This window comes from Salarias fasciatus, chromosome 15, assembly GCF_902148845.1.
Source record: "Salarias fasciatus chromosome 15, fSalaFa1.1, whole genome shotgun sequence".
In the NCBI taxonomy this organism is placed as follows: domain Eukaryota; kingdom Metazoa; phylum Chordata; class Actinopteri; order Blenniiformes; family Blenniidae; genus Salarias; species Salarias fasciatus.
In genome coordinates, this window is record NC_043759.1 from 11,839,589 (window position 1) to 11,856,428 (window position 16,840).

Sequence of the window (16,840 nt, forward strand, 5' to 3'; positions counted from 1 at the left end):
TGTCATCCAGCCACTCGATCTGCACAGTTCAGGCCGACAACGCCACAAAAGACACCCTTTTTGGTAAACACACTCCTCCTCACACAGATAATCAGAGTGTCACAGAGGGGCAGACTCTACACAGGAAGCTTGAGAGCTAAATATCATGAGCAGCTTTCAGGTGAAGGGAAAAAAAAAAAAAAAACAGTTTTTCCTCAAGCAAATCCCAGCTGGCCTCTGAGTGATAAGACAGTCGTCTGCGGAAGATAAAACAGAGCAGCCTTCACTTTACTATTGTTTTGAACATTATTGTTTTTATGTATATAAAGAGCGGCTTCCTACCTTTGCCTGGTTTTTGTGAGGAACAGAATAAAAGAGTGTTTCTGACCCACAGTACTTGGCATGTGTCTGGTGTCCAGGAGTGATTGTGACCTTGGCTGTGTGTGTGTGTGTGTGTGTGTGTGGGGCTGTAGTAGTGCACCCTTATCACTATGTGCGCCGTGCTGTGGCGCCAATAAGATAAGATCGCTACACGGCCACTTTCAGGGCTCTGCCAAACATCTCTCTTCCTGCCCTCAAAACGCCGCTATCTCAGCCTCTGGGCCGGATTACAGCAGCCCTCATCTTCCCCCTGGAAACAATCCCAAAAGGACCGCGGCAACATGGCCTCTCTCGACATCAGAGGCAAAGACTCAAGGAGCCTTCACAACAGGGAGCTCTCACATCCAAAGAAATTACAAAAAAAAAAAAAAACTTTTTTTTTTCAAGCTAATAAAAATAACCAGCAGTATTTTTAGATATTTTCAGTCCAGGCTTGAGTTTGAAATTCTGTTGCCTGAGTCAGATTAAATTCTGCTTCTGCTCACAGTAACACACATCATAATGGAGTCTCAGAGTTACTCAGTCTGAAAATGTAATTTCTAGTTCCCCCTCTCCTTAACATCACCATTATCTTAGAATAGCTGAAAGCTCGTGTGAGGCAGTGGTTATTGGAGTTTTCTAATATGCTCCACTGAAATACCACCTCTATCCTTGACCACTTTTCGAATGATTTTTAAATAAGTGTGCGCCGATGTGGCTAAACTATCTGATGCAAGTGACAACAAAAAACAAACAAAAGGCATTTTTCATATCAACAAACATGCATACATGCATAAATATCATGCTTGGTTGGTGCGTTCGCAATGATTTATGAGGTTATTTTAAAGCTGTTTTCTGATTATTCCTGCAAACCAAAAACATTTCAACTAGCTGTTCTGCTGCTATTACTGTTCACACTTTTAAAACCAACAATACTCTATAGAGCTTCATCCAACTTCATAGAGAGACTATCAAGAACAAATATAAACCAGAGACCACAACAATCTTTTATGGCCCAATACAATGTTACACAGATATAGACGAAGTTCAATTCGAAATGAACTTCACACTCTTAATGACAAAGCTCTGTGTGAAGAGACTCTTCAAACACACTTGGCTGCCAGAGTTGTGCCTTACTGGAGTTCATAGAGTTTTTAAAATTGGAGACAAAAGCTGCAGCGAGACGGATTCTCTCGTTTGACCAGCTCCCAGGTTCAGTTCAGGAGGTTAACACCCTGGATTCAGACATTCACTGTCTGAAAATGACAATAGTCAGAGCTGGCTCAGGTCACCCTGGACCTCTCTATGAGGATCACTCCCCAGCATGGCCAAAGCACATGTTTTTGTCTTTTCTGATCACATTTCTGAGTGCCATATGAGGATACATAATTGGTATGTAAAAAAAGAGTATTAAACATTTTGCCATCAGTAAAACCGCCACGATCGACTTAATAGAGCAAAAAGTTGCAGATTTACCAGGAGTTACGGAGCAGAAGTCAAATCTCCCTTCACATTTGCTTTCATGACCCCATTATCTCCAAATGATTAAACTGATGTCAAACCTCTACAGCTTTATCTGTCACGAACAAGCGATCTACTGTGACTATTGTCACTGGAGGCTCATTGAAACAAGCTACTCCTTTCAAATCACATTTACACCATTACAAGCCTATTGTTTTCTTCAGCTTTGTCACTTTGTGTTTTTTTTCCTGCTGCTGATGAGTATTTCATTGTCTCCCATCATCTGTAAGGATTCTATCTAACAAACCGCAGAAAGAATAATCTCAGGCCGAGCTGCAGCAGAAACTAGTCTCACAGACTCACAAACCGGCGTAAATGAGGCAGACATGAAACAATTAAAAGTTAGTGAAAAAGAGGACGGCCGAGAGTTTAAAGGAAAGCCCTTCCTCTCTGAAGACACCCCGAGGTGGAGTCCAGCACAGCACTTTAATTCACTTTATTGTCTTTACGACCTGTCCGTTCAAGCAGAAATGGTGCTAATCTATCATTCCAGCATAATGGTTAAGATTGTTCCGGCAGCACGTTATAACGCCGTCCTCACTTGGAATTGTACGCTACTGGAGCGTATCGGGACCCCTGAAACAGCCGTGTGGTTTCAGTCTTCATTCACAAAGAAACATTTGAAGGAATCGTTGGAGGAGCCTCACCGGACCGTCGTGACACATGAAGCCAACTGTTGCTGAGAGATAAGCGTCGTTAAAGATGCCCACGAGCCCTCGGAGCCCCGTTCACGCTTCCTGATCTAAAAGCCGCTAATTTAATAGACGAGACTGATGAGTTTAATCAGCTGGATGCTGACAAAAGCCGTTCATTGGATGGTTTAATGTGCAATTAATAAATGCTCTTATGGCCATGTTAGCAGAGTGAGACACAGATCGATACGCACATCGGGAGTAAGAAATCACTGAAGTCAGACGTTACAGCGCCGCTCTCCGGGAGCCTGTCGCACTTTTCACCCTTTACAAACTGAGGCGCGTTATCACAGAAACGACTTTTTTCAATCAGATTTAAATGCGACAGATGTGCTGAAAGTGTAAAGACGGGCCGTGTTGATCTTTCCCTTTACCTCCCAAACCCATCTATGTTTTCCCCTCTAATGCACATCGTTCTTACTCTCTGTCCTCCTTTTTTTTTTCTTTCCAATTACTTTGGCTTCTGTTTGTTTCCTGTCCGTCACCTCATCCGCTGACTGCCCGCCGCTGCTCGCTCATATTTTTCTTCCCCTTTGATTCTTTAATAGCAGCAATATCCGTTGCTCTCTGCTGGGCTAAGTGGCTTAGCCGTCTGCTTTCATCCACCCAAGACTCCCAAAAAAAGAAAAAAAAGAAAGAAAAGGGGGAAAAGACAGGTTTCTCCATTTAGCTCTTCTAAGACCTCCCGACCTCACAGACACTGATTTCCATAAATCTCTGCACATATCCAGCATCTCTCTGACACAGTTGCGGGAGTTTGTCTATCTATTGCTCCACTGCAGGCTGCATGCGCACCTGCAAGTCAGTGTAAGCAAGTAATAGAGCATGGCGTGTTCAGAGCACCAGCTCCTTGTTCTTCTCAAACCACCCCCCCCCATCATCATCCTTTTCCCAGGGTCAGCAAGACCTCCAGGCCAATCTATTAGGAAAAGAGAGGAGAGAGAAATGAGGGGGGAAATAAAATGCAGTCAAAATGAAGAGTGGGCCTTCCTCACTTTTAACTCCCCGGCTCCATTATTTCTTATTTCTGCGCTGTCAACGCTGAAGACCTGGAGATGAACGGGGGGGGGGGGGGGCACGAAAGACAGGATGGAGTGTGAAGAAAAGAGATGCAAAAGGCTGGAGACCAGCGGCAGGACAGGAACAGCAAAGACAAATGGCAGAGGACGAGATAAAAGAGCTGAGGGAGGGTAATAAGAAAAGGAAAGTGAAGTGGAGATGCAGGAAGGTTGTACTTTTCTGTTACTGTGCGCTCTCAGACCCTTCTATAATAGAGCCTGTCTGAAGTGCTGGGCCGAGGCGCGTTCAGTCTATCTGTCAGGCGCTGAGTAAAGACACTAAACAAGTCTGGATGTCAGCACAGACCCGGGCTGAGCTGCGGTTCATTGTCTCAAAAAAACCCAAAATACAAAAGAGTTAGAAATCAGACGTCTAGTCAGTGACTCCAGATCTTAAGCTTTTATCAAGGAGCGCATCACTTTTGATAAATGGGAAATGATCTTCACTTGTAATGCGCATTTTCACTGCTTCAGCACTCAGAACACTTCAACAGCGTTTTGCTTCGTTCACCTGCACGAACGCAACAAAGGCCACGGCCGACACGAGGAGCAATTTAGGGTCCGGTGTCACGCTGGAGGACACTTCATCACACGGACAGAGAAAGGCCGGGATGCAGTCAGTTAATAGAACAATTAGAGGAGCGGCAGTGGATCCGTTACTCATTACATTTCTCAGACAGCAAAGCATCTGAGGAGTTGTCGAGCTGCCATCACTTTCCGTCTTTCTCGCTGAATAACTTAACTTTAGCATCGGCTGTCTGCGTTGATGAGTAACTCTGACAATTTCGCTAAACTTCTGACAGCAGCGGGGAAAAAAAACACACAAAAAAATGATTGTTAGATCATCATCTAACAGTTCAACTGAGCACAACTTTTCAAACATTAGTTTAATTTTCCATACATTCATCTATTATCTCACAATCCTTGATGTTTTTATTGCGTTTTGCAGTAAATACTGGCTTTCAGTAAATACTGACATGGCTTGGCCTCCTTTTATAAATCTATATATCCACCATATCCTTCATATCTATACTGCACACTGATGTGAGAGAAAACCATTCAATAGAGGAATCCGTTGCTTTGAAAAATGTCCCTTCATGAAATTATGACCTGCTATACTTAGCACTTATTCTAGCAGCCAAGAAATTGATCGTCTGTCGTTGGAAATGCCCTTGGTCTCCACGTTAGATCACTGATTTGTCTTTCTTAATATTTTGCCTGTGCACATTGTTTCAATGATTTTGTTTCTGGCTGAAAGGGGGCTTTCAAGGCAAAGCAGGCAGGTTTATTTGTACATGAAGCCTAAAAAGTAGTCGCAAAGCGTCCACAAGAGCGATCCCTGTTTGCGCAGAGATCGAAATACGCTTCGGCCGGACGAAATGCCCGGTTAGTATCATACGTCCGCTGCACACAAATAATGGAGTGGGCGTGCGAACGTGTCCCCGAGTGTGGTGGCTGATCTGTCTCGGCGTGCCTCTGATCCTTCTCGCACGCATGAGCGCACATGTGTTTACTCTCAAGGCGTTTCGGGGGACAAAATAATAGTGTGGCGAACAGGGGTGCACAGAAACGCATTACGATGTCAACAGCAGTGGCGGCCGGCAGACTGGGAGTAAACAGTAGCCACGGGCTGAGTCATTTATCTGAAAGCAATTACACTCCGATGCACTATCACAATAACCAGTGGTTACAATAAATAATACAGTGGGGGACACAGGCGGCGAACAGCAAAGTGTGAATGGGTCAGTACAATAAAACTATCGACTGCCTGTTGAAACAAAAGGTTCAATTTCATCTGACAGTTTGTAATAATTATTTTTAAAAATTGGGTCACTGAGACAACTGGCATGACAGTAATGATCTCATTCGTTGACAGATTGACATTAACGCAAGTATCTCATACTAAATGAAGCTCGATGTCAGGGAAATTAATCCCTCTGCTTTAAAAGAAAAAAAAAATACTCATCAGCCTTTTTTCTTTTAAGTCAGGGTTAGTTTTACAGAAACATCTCTGCCTCTCTCCATCTGTGACACATTTCAGTGTGATACTCCAGGTTATGTAACGAACAGAAGAGCATTCTGAGTCATTTTACAGTTTCCCATCTCTGCAAATTACTGCGGAGACAATGGTAATGTGATGAATTTCCTTTGAAAATAAGATTATAAAACTGCTTACAGTGAACAGTTAACATAAATAACGTGCCAATAACGGCCCTCTGCAGAAGCCTGATAGCAACCTATTAATTTCATTTTAATACGTCGGAGCATAAAGCTTCTCTTCAAATGTACACATCCGCAAAATTTGTGATGCAGACAAATAACACTATTACACAGTAATTAAATGAGTGTGTTTTCTTATTGATTCGCCTACATTCACAGAAGATTTGTGTGCAATTTTTCAAAGAGTGAAAAAACAAAACTCATTTACGTGGTTTAGGGCAGTTCAATCTATTATGCTGACGAGTGTTTTCAATTAATGAAACATTTTTTTTTTCAAGGCACAAAATCTTCCTGCTGCATGTGCTTAAAATCCAAACACATTTTGATGCTCAGAATAAAGTGTTCAAATCATTAAAGGGACATTTAGGAAGGGACACGGTGTGATTCGGCTTCCAGATGCCGTCTGCGGCGGCGTTACGTACCGTGCAGTGGTTCTGCTGCTGCAGCAGGGTGGGCACGTCCCCTCCGACTGGCATCTGCTTGGCCAGCTCCTCATCCTTCATGCAGATCCACCTCCACAGCTCCTCCAGGAGGCCCAGCAGACGAGACCAGCGCTCAGCGCTCGCTTCCAGATGGGCTCTGCCAACAAGCGGCAAACACTTAAATTAAATATCACAACACATCTCTCAGACAGTTACTCCTGTGTTGTTGTTTTCTACCAGCCTACACACAGTTGCAATATATCAATTGTTCTCCTCTCGTACAGTTGTGCCTTTAGATCGATCCAGTTGGGGTTGTTTTTGAACTTAACTCAATTTTTCATCTCATGGTTAAAGAAGAAACGTTTTCATAACATTTTGGGACATTTTTGTTCTTATTAATTAATAGACTTGATGTGTTTCTGCTCTCATTGCGAGTATAAACAGATCTACAAGTCTATTTTTTTTTTAGGGGGATGTTTGTGTTTCTTTCTCATCTTAATGTGTTGGGCAGTAGTACACTCTGAACTTGTAAAATACTGATGCTTTAATTTTAACATGGCTAAATAAATGTTGTCCTCACAAAATCCCGTCAAAGCCTGATTGGGAACCACTCGAGAGGGGCTGCCGCTCTACTGGAGTGGATGTCATTTTGAAAAGCGGACACGGTTCCAGCTCAGTGTGTGGGTGGTAGCACACACGCGATATGTGTTGATAAGCACTTCTGCTTTCCCCTCCTCTCCTCCGGGCATGACAAATTTGAACACAGTGTACTGGGATGTCTTACTGCCACTCACAGTCGGCCTTAATTACACATGTACTGCAGTAACGGCATAATGGGATGTATACAACCAACTTAGACACTATTTCACCTCCTACAAAACGGTTTCTCGCGGTCTGTTTTTCTGCTAGGCTTCCCGTGCAACAAGTCTATTAAGTCTGCACCGTTTGACCTTGACTCGGACCCATCTTTTTCCACTAAGATCGAACAATCTTCTATACACAATCTCTCCCTGCACCTTTTTTTATTTCCCCTGGTTCAGCTAAAGCCTCGTTCACCCCCCCCCCCCCCCCCCCCGCCCCCCCGGAGCTGTGTTGTGCTGCGCTCCTGCGTTGCTCCTCTTCATCTTTGCTCTTTCTTTTTTGTCTTTGAACATCTCCATCTGGCCCTGTCATCTTCGCTTCTACCTCCACTTTCTTCACCATCGACAGTCCCACCCAACACCAAGCTATTTATGCCAAGGCTGTGGCTGACATGGCACCATTTGTGTCATCAGAGTTTTACGGGCCTGGGTGGTGTCTCCAGTCTCTCTGGAGCAGTATTTTACTCCCACAGACGTCAGAGCACCGGCATTGTGGGTACAAGCCCGCGGCCATTTTGCAAGTGTTGAGTTAAGTATTCTTTTTGAATGGACGCAAAATATCTGAGCAATGTTGAAGAATGAAAAGAACCAGTGCGCAATAAGAAATTACTATCCAAATCCACACTGTACGGGGCATTTTATGAAATATGGGTTAAAAAAAACAACAGATTATACTGGCCTCAGTCCCAGCTTAACTTGATATGTGATTTATGTGATTTCGCAGAGCAGAGAGAAAATCTGTTCTTTTCTAAAATATTTTGTCCCTTTTTCCTTGTCAGAGAGTGGATTCAGTGCAACCTTGGGCCAAATCTCAATTTTACAATTGCTCCAACTGTTCTGCTGCTTTTCTTAAGAAAGCACAAGATGTTATACAAAAATCAGGCAGACGACTGACAGGCAGTCATATCACGGACCGCAGCGCTCTGAAGCAGCCAATCACATCTTAAGATCTTAAAAGGAGAATATTTAGTTTCTGCTGAGATTACAGAAGTCCAAATTATACAAAGTTGCACATTGTGAACAAACAAAAAAAACAGCTGTGAGAAATAAAACAATCTGCACAAAAATCACACAAGCAAAAACAAAGTTGTTTGAATACACACAGTGGACAATATTTCAGTAAAACTACCGTATTTAGTCACATCGAATCTGAGAAATACGAGCAGTTGTTTTGACATATTGACAGAAAAGACTGACCAGAGAATTTATGCAGGAAAGTGGAAGGATGAGCTACAGTAAGATGAAGGCGATTGCTGCGCTGATGTGTGTGGAAGTTGTTGTGGAGCAGCTTGTTGTCAGTTTAGTGTAATTCAATTCAGGCGAAAACAATGGACGCCGCGTGTAATGGACCTGCGCTCCGGTGCGGCACTTCTCAAATTGGATGCTGACACATTCATTAAAATGAAAAGGAGAAAGCATTTCAATATGGTGGAGCTGAGGATGAGTTGTGTTCATTTATGAATGAACACATGCTGCTTTATTTATTGTTCTCGAGCCGATTTCAGGCTCCTACTGGTTGGAGTGTAATGTTTTTAAGTTTCAGTGAGAGTTTAATTTTTTTTTGAGGAAGGACATAAATTGAAGCTAATTCTTCACACGTCTTCAAAATATTTACTTGATCTTGCTAAATAAACTACTAACAGGCATGTGGATGATATGCGCCAAAGAGATGGGGTTCTGTGATGTCTATTCTCAGCAGGGAGCCCAAGACACAATTTCCACCAAAATAGTAGCGGCATCACTTTGTTCTGCCTCTCTCAGAAGAACCTCCCACATGTTCGTGCCTTTCCTCCCACCTGGGCTGCGAAATGCCTCACAGATGGGCAACGCAAATTCCCCGGTCAGAAAACACCCAACGGTCGGGGAGAGAAAAACATCCGGTGGTTGTTGTTCCAACGTGAAAATAGAGCCCCTTGTGCTCTTCATCGTTGTTGCTCATTTTCTAACATAAAATACAAGCATAACAGCCTCTCTCAGAAAATAACTTCGGCGCTGGTGCGAATCATCGGTTCATTAGTAAACTGAAGCCGAGACCTACTTGAACCACAGCCATCATAAAGACCTTCTGCCAAGATACTTTCAAGAGTTGAGAGCAAAGAAAAAAAAGAAGCTCTCATCTCAGATGCATGACCCCTAAAACCAGAGCAAGGAGGAAAGTGCTGGAGGGAGTTTTGCTTTCTGGAGAGTTTGACTCACCGGATGTTGGCCGATTTGGTCTTGAGGTCGCTCCAGCGTTGGTTCATGTCATCCAGCCTGTGCTGGAGGAAAACGGCTTCCTCTGAGCCGCCCAGTGCTTTGACCATCTTCGACTTGTTCCCCTCCACACTCCTATAGATGTCATTGTGGGCATCGATCTCGGCCTGGATGTCCTGCAAATACATAGGAAAAAACCACTCGTGTCAGTAGATGTGCACCTCAGGTAAAGTCAGTTCGCATTTCTATTCATACATCGGATATGGTTCTGGGTGTAACGGCTCGATTATATTAAAGTCACCTACAGACTTGTGAGGCCGCCTTCAGGAGTAGCTCCCTAAGCGATATCTTCCTCGCTGCTAATGATGTATTACGTTATACGAAGCCTTTACGACGGCGAGCTCAGAAAATTTCATGCTGGGATGCGGTATGTAATACTGGCGCAATGTGGTGCTGTCCCAGGATGCCATGTTTATGTATGGATGTATGCATGGCTTCGAGCGGTCCAGGCACTAATGCTGTGACGAAACATGACTTCTGTATGTGTGTGTGTGTGTGTGTGAGAGTCCTTAATGCAGAAGCTCTATTACACAACCACATCTCAAAGACCGAGTGTTTTTATGTGAGGGATGAACCACACGGGGGGCTGACGCAAGCAGAGGATCCTGTCAAATGTTTTATTTTTAGATGTGTAAAACTGTTCCATTTTCCTGCTCTTTCTCTCTCCCTCTCCCACACACACACACACACACACACATACACACATTCCCACTGATGGGACTCCCCTCAGTTCAACCTATTTCGACTGGAGATAAAGAGAAAGGCTCCAATACCATACGGACGAGCGCAACACCGCCTGGAGCTCAGAGACGGATTTGCAAATGGGACAAAATGAGCGGAGATAGGAACAATGTAATGAGACCTATAGCCTACAACAGTACAGTGATCTATAATAATTGGAGATATTCTGCGGGAAATTACCCATCACTGCTGCCCCAAGTAGTTACTTGTGTATCTTTCCAAATGTGGTCTTACAATTATGCTAATTATAAGAGTTTCATTTTCCAGCAATTGTAATTAGAAAGTCGAGGAAATTCTTCGTCCTGCATGTAGCCGCAGCGTTTCATCAGTTTCTGCATTAATAAAATCAATTAACAGTCACCAGAAACCTCGTTCCCAGCTTTCACCAATTCGACCAAAACCTCTGAGTATAACCTCTTGAATGTATATTTTTCAGCCGTGGTAATGAGCATTACTACGGATATGTATAAATACAAAACAAGCAAGAAAAAAACCTTTAAACATCGACACAAACACGGTACTGAAGACATAACGTCCAATAATGCATGTAAAAGCACATGACAAGACGGAACATGAGAGCAATAAGCTGCACATGTGACAGCAGCTCCAATTCTCTAAAGTATGCTCTTTGAAAAAGTGGATAAAACGGAGTCGGAGACGGACCAGATTACACTCGACATGACTTCACAGAGTCGTCTGCGACACTGTACTGCAATTTACTCCATGCTAATGGACGCTTCACAAACGCTGGAGCAAATCCCTCCACTGTGATCCGCAAAGATAATCACCCCCTGGCATTCTGATACAAATCAAATGCTTCTGAAAGGTCACAGAAAAAGGGGGAGGGAGACAGATTTTGGGGAAAGCAAGACGATACAGAGACAAAGGAGCGAAACAAAGGAAAAGACGGGACGGACGGCGGCGGAGAGAGACGGTGGGCGAACACGCCGGCTGGCTGCATTTCAAGTCATTACCCAAGTGCTTCCCTTTTCTTCGGCACTTCCACTGGAAGTGGACTGCGGCACGCACGCTCACGCACACGAGCACCTTCACACGCGCCGCAGAGAGCAGAGACTGCGAAGGCAAACCGGGGGGCACATTTAATCAATTACAAAGGGTCCTTTAAATTGTGTTTCGCCCGGTGAAAAATTGCTCGGCGCTGGCAGTTTATGGGGGTTCTGAGGTGCTTAAAGGTAGTGAAAGATCATTTTCTCAGCCACATGCTTTCTATCTCACTTCAATTGACACACACAGGAGCACACACACACACACACGCACAGGAGCACACAGACACACAAAATTTTGTATGCCAAAGGTCACGATGTCAGGAACAACTGGGCTCTGTTGGCAGCTATTTCATGATTTATTTATGAGCTGTTAGCTTTCATATGGCGCTCAAATGTACTTCTTTACTTTCTTTTAATAATTCATGGAGAGAAAAAAAACAATCTTTAACTGATGGACGACGGTGGAAAAGTGAGAACTTGTTCTTGTGAACTTCTTGACTTCCATTTGTAAACGAACTTCAGAGAAGAAATATATTTTAAGAGACACTCCACTCAAGAGCCAACCAGCCACCTCGCTAACCTGCCACAGGACACACACACACACACACACAGTGTGTGAGCGTGCATGTGTGTCAGCTTGAAGATAAGACGTGTCAGAGTTTCCCGGCAAGCTTGAACTTCTACTGAGGTGTTTAGGAAGGATTAAAGCATTCAGTAACCTGAGACTGAAATAAAATACACTGATGTCTATTGTTGGTAATAACAATTCATCCCAAAATATCTATTTTATGCTGACAAACAATAATGACCCTCACTGGGAGAGGCCGTGTTTGTCTTTAGCCCATAATAAAGCAATTAAGGCAAAGGTCTGCTTTGACAAATTATGCTCATTTCAGGGCTCCGGTCTCATTTTACGGTGATTCCCTCTCTGCTTGGTAGCCCTTTCTAACTAGCAAAGCAGGCCAGAACCAATTATTCCATTTTAATGAGTCCAATAATGACTGTTCAGACTTCATAAAGCCGACTACATTAGCTCCACAACAACAAACACAGGAGGGGATAAAGAGTGAGAGGTTGTTATGTCTGTACTCCTGGTTAGCAGCATTTTAAACCAATAAAGCGTTGACTGAAAATTTTTCTCTTAAAATGTGCACATATACCTGTTCAAACTTTCCCAGCAGGTCTTGAAGGCTGAAATTCAGGCCAATCATTGTGGAGTGTGTGCAGTGGCTCCTCCCACTCTCTCCAGTCACTACATGCTTTCGATCGCCATTAAGGTGAAAAGATGTTAAAGACTTCAGACCGGGAGATGAGTCCTTCTGTGGTTACGGTCAAAACCGGATCCTTCAGCAGCAGACTTCAGAGCATCTACAGTAAATGGAAGGTGAATCCAGCAGGATGGACGCTCAACTTCAGCACAAACTTCAAGCACAAAAGGGTCAAATCCGGGTCGTCGTCCCAAAACAGGCGGTTTACACACTTCACACGCGCCTCGGCGCGCTGCTGTGTGTGCTCGCCCAATTGCGCCGCATGTTGGTAGCATCCTCCTCTGAAAGACGGCCAGTCCGAGCAGCAAGGGAGACAGCTACCCCGCAGTCATGTTTCAGAGCTGGCAGTGGGATTTAGGACCGACCGGCGCCTTTAGAGTTTTGACAAAGTGGCACCTGGAAGCTGGTGGTTGAAGTTCCGCCGGGCAGAAATGGAGGCACTGAGAGTGGGCAAGAAATCCAACAAATCTTGGGCGGAGGTCTGCAGAGCACAGATAACAGTTTGTGTCTGCGGGGACATTCACGCTGATGTAAAACCTTGAGAACAGGTCGACGTCTGATTTGCCTCCACTTCTTCAGCTCCCCTCCCCGGGCACGAAGGAGGCTGTTTACACGATGTCCGGCGGTCCAGCCCAGGGCAGCGCCGGGGCCGTTTGTTTTCAATTACTCAGATAAAAAAAAGCACTCTATTCCTGCCAGTCACACAACCCTCCACACTTTGAGAGGGGAAACGGTCGCACAAAGAGGCACATGGTTTTCCCTCTGCTTCCCATGAGTCAAGGTAACATGGCCTGGAAGGGACAGACTCCAGCGTCTGGCTGACTACCCGCCCCTCGGTTCTCCAGCCCCGGTCTGGTCTCGCTCTATCACACCCTTCTAATCACTGCCATGACTGGGCCACTTAGTCAAAGAATGCCTTCTTCTTCTTGTTGGAGCCACATGTTCATGAAGGCTGCTTCAAGACTCCACGGCTGAGTCCCGGGCGCAGGGGTCCGGCTCTCTGGCCCTCCCGAGTCAAAACCTGACGGTCGTCTTACTGCTCCTTCAGAAGGTGACGGGGAGGAGTTCTGTCAGTCTCCATCGATTTCCTCGTCGTCTCCGGGATGAAGAAACTTCCTTAAAAGTTGCCTTCTTCTGTTTTTTGCTCCTTCTGGGGGTCAGATGAATTCCCAAGCTGGTATCCCCATTCCTCTCTCTCTCTCTCCCTGCGTTGCTCTCACTCTTTCTGGCCACTGGCCTCCCTCTATCACACAGCTGTTTATTATTTTAATCAGTATCCTCCCTTTCCCCTCCTCTCTCTTCCCCTCTCTCTCTCTCTCCCTCTCTGTTTCTCTCGCTCCCTCTCCCCTAAACCAATTCAACACACTACACACCCACTTCCTGAGGCCTGCACCGGCAGCACTGTGGCAGCAGAAGAAGCATTTCAGTGAAATGTTGGGATTCCTGAAGAAATCCTAAGTAAAATAACGACCGGAATTCAGTGCGAGCAAAAAGCACCGGCAGAAACGACAGCGAGAAGAGGGAAAAAAACACAGAGTGGCTCATGAGGACAGATTGCAAAGAGCTGAGGTGGAAAATTTCTACCTGTTCCGCTCAAGAGTGATAAAAACATGTCGCTGTTTTGTTCACAGAACGGAACCAGTGACGGAGGAGGAAAATGGGACTGCAGCTACAACCGGCTGTATAAATACATTTTATCCATGCATTTCAATCAATGAGCAACACTTTTACCTGACAGTTGTTTTTTTTGAAATGTCAACTCCTGAAAGTAATGAACTATCTGAAGCCATTCCAGTTAAAATCCCAAGGTCTCAGTTCCATCGGCTTGCAGAGAATTGCATTAGTCGAGCCCTGAATTCACCGTTATAGAACTAATGCAAAATGCTTTGAAGAGTCACGGGCACCGGCTGCGGCCTATAGGGCTATGCTAAAGAGGTGCGAGCTTTAAAATAGAGCTCATATATTCAACCTGTGTGTGGAAGTGTTGGGGGACTGTTTGTGTGTGAGTGTGTGGCGGCATGCTGAACAGCAGGGCAGACATGTGGTGTGCATCAAAGACATGCAGACAGATGGCTGTCAAGTGGGGGGAAAAGGAAAAAAAAAGACACACAATGCCACCTTGCATATTTATAAGACAGACTTTGAAGTACGCTTAGCTAATTAAAAATATTTACATGCTTGAGGCCTTTAAATAGCATTTGCGACAAATACATACTGTTAGAGGGCTTTTCCACTGAAGGATGTAAAATTAACAATTGCGAATTGGCACGTTTGACAAGCGGAGCTAATTCCACAGTGAATGGAAAGCCGAGATTAAAGGCGAGAGGGAGCGATCAAACACGTCGGACAATTCTGACTTCCCACAGGTTTCGACATTTTAACTTTGCGCAGACAAGAGTGTCATTCAAAACAGAACAGACATATCGGGGCTGCCAACACACAATGATGTAGCTGGAGGCAGGGGATGCAGGGGTTAATGTTGGGCTACATTACTAAACTAAGCGGATTAGGACCATTACAGGGGTAAGAATGTAACGCTTCCAATCCCTCGGGCGAAAAGAGATGAGGATAGAAGAGAAGAGAGGGAAAAAAAGCTGACTGAATGAGCGGACGGCGGCAACACAGTCTGAAGAGTAACTCAGCAAGCAACTTACTGTAAGACGTGACTTGGCAAAGAAAACCATGAAAGGACGCGAGAGATAGAAAAATATAGAAGAGAAGGTGCCAGAGCGGGGAGGTAGGGGAGTGGATCGCAAGAAAGAGAAAAGTGAGAGCAGAGAAACATGAGTTGTAAATATTTTAGGGAAAACCAGAGGCTGCAGTAGGAAATCTTACCACAGGTGGTCTTCATGTGAGCCGAGTCGACATGCAACATCAGTGCTGCGGTCAGCTGACCGCCATTATCCCCTTGAAATTGGTCAAACAGGATTGTTTTTATAAAACATTTAAGCTGCATAAATGAATAAATTACCTAGAAGAGGTCGCTCGTGAAGACAAAGCCGCAAACAAAATCATCCCACCATATTTCTGTCCAAGTGCGCTGTTTTGCTTGTCTGCCATCAACCTCTTTTAGACTCAGCAAACATCTGGTGTCAGTGAAGAGTTGATACGCCCTCTGTTTCCCATACCAAAAAGCACAGGGCCAGAACGGTCTGGTCGGCACTGTAAAGCAGGCTGGCATGCAGAACTGGCTCCTGGACTGAATTTGCAGGGGCGGCCAGTCCCGGACAATTTGGCAGTCGACGTGGATGGCTTCCCTCTCCGTGAATGATTTATTTCAAATAATTTGGAGATCTTTTCAAAACTCTTGCCAGACTCAAAGGCATCTGCTCGCTTTAGTTTAAATTTTTTTTTGAAAAGCCTACAAGAGTGTTTTAGATCTTGGCAGGGTGGCACCAAATGCTTCACAGAGAACAGGAGATCCAGGATGTCCGAGGTTCAGACAGGACAAACACAACCTGTTGTCACATCAGTCGAACGGCTGCTTCCATTTTCAACATGATTCATGCTTCTTTTTTTTTTAATTCATCCCACGTACGAGTATGACATCAAAATATTAAATTCAGTAAAAGTTTAATTTATCTGTCTACGTTAAATGTTTGATGAGGCCTTGTTTGAAAGTGGATCATGTCTGAAAAAGCCAACCAGACTTAAGTATCATGAATAATCCCTCCATCTGTCTATCCTTCTTCTATATCCACGGGTTTGAGCTAACATTGTGAAGACAAACAAGGTAAACCTTGTGGCCTAACAATTTGTAACACTAAAGATCTGGGGTGTGCAATACCAGTAAAATGTGATCAATACTATGAATATATCACCTACATTTTATAAGTACATAAAAGTTTAATTTATCATTCAAAATTCAAGATTTACAAAAAAAATATTAGCAATTTCCTTCATTATGGTTTTTGTTTGCATTCATGCCTCCTGGTGAAGAAAACAGTGAAATGTTGAAAACACACTTTCTCTATTGTCAGTTTGTATTTACTTCTTTAATTTTAGGATTGTTCACTTGCAGTAAGAGTTGGTTTTCCAGCATCTCTTGCTATTAGAAGTCAAAGTTAACAATTTATCTGCATTTCTCAGACTAAGATCATCATGCTGGTCAGAATCGACCCTCTTATGGGACATTTACGGCCCCTGAGCCGTATGTTTGAAATCCCCGAGCTCCGTATTATTTCTTAATAAAGTCCCAGCTGCGGCTAAAGAGGTGAGCAGGTGTTTTTCAATCCCCGGGTTAACAGTTCCAGCTCCGTGTCCACCTGTTTACACGCTCTGATGTCCTTGGACGTCACAATGAATCCCAAGTTGCTTCGAATGTTTTGGTCGCACCGGAGCTCTGTGGACACACACCAATGTGTGTGTGTGAATGGTTGAGATGGCTGAATTGAAAAAGCTCTGCCAAATTATCAAGTTGAAATAGAAAAAGATTTGTGAAATTTCACCTTCAACAATC

General features: G+C 44.2%; 1 protein-coding gene across 6 annotated transcripts in view; it reads right to left on the reverse strand.

Annotated features, from left to right (window-relative positions):
• Window positions 1–16,840, reverse strand: part of utrn (utrophin) — a 186,967-nt gene that overhangs the window by 65,379 nt on the left and 104,748 nt on the right. For 5 of the 6 annotated variants that reach the window (XM_030110917.1, XM_030110918.1, XM_030110916.1 and 2 more), the window contains 2 exons: window positions 9,309–9,481; window positions 6,253–6,409 (listed from right to left, as the gene is read on the reverse strand). In XM_030110917.1, coding sequence (XP_029966777.1) covers window positions 6,253–6,409; window positions 9,309–9,481 — 330 coding nt within the window. Of the gene's footprint in view, window positions 1–6,252; window positions 6,410–9,308; window positions 9,482–12,273; window positions 13,596–16,840 lie in introns of those variants that run through there. The other variant, XM_030110922.1, reaches the window with a different exon arrangement.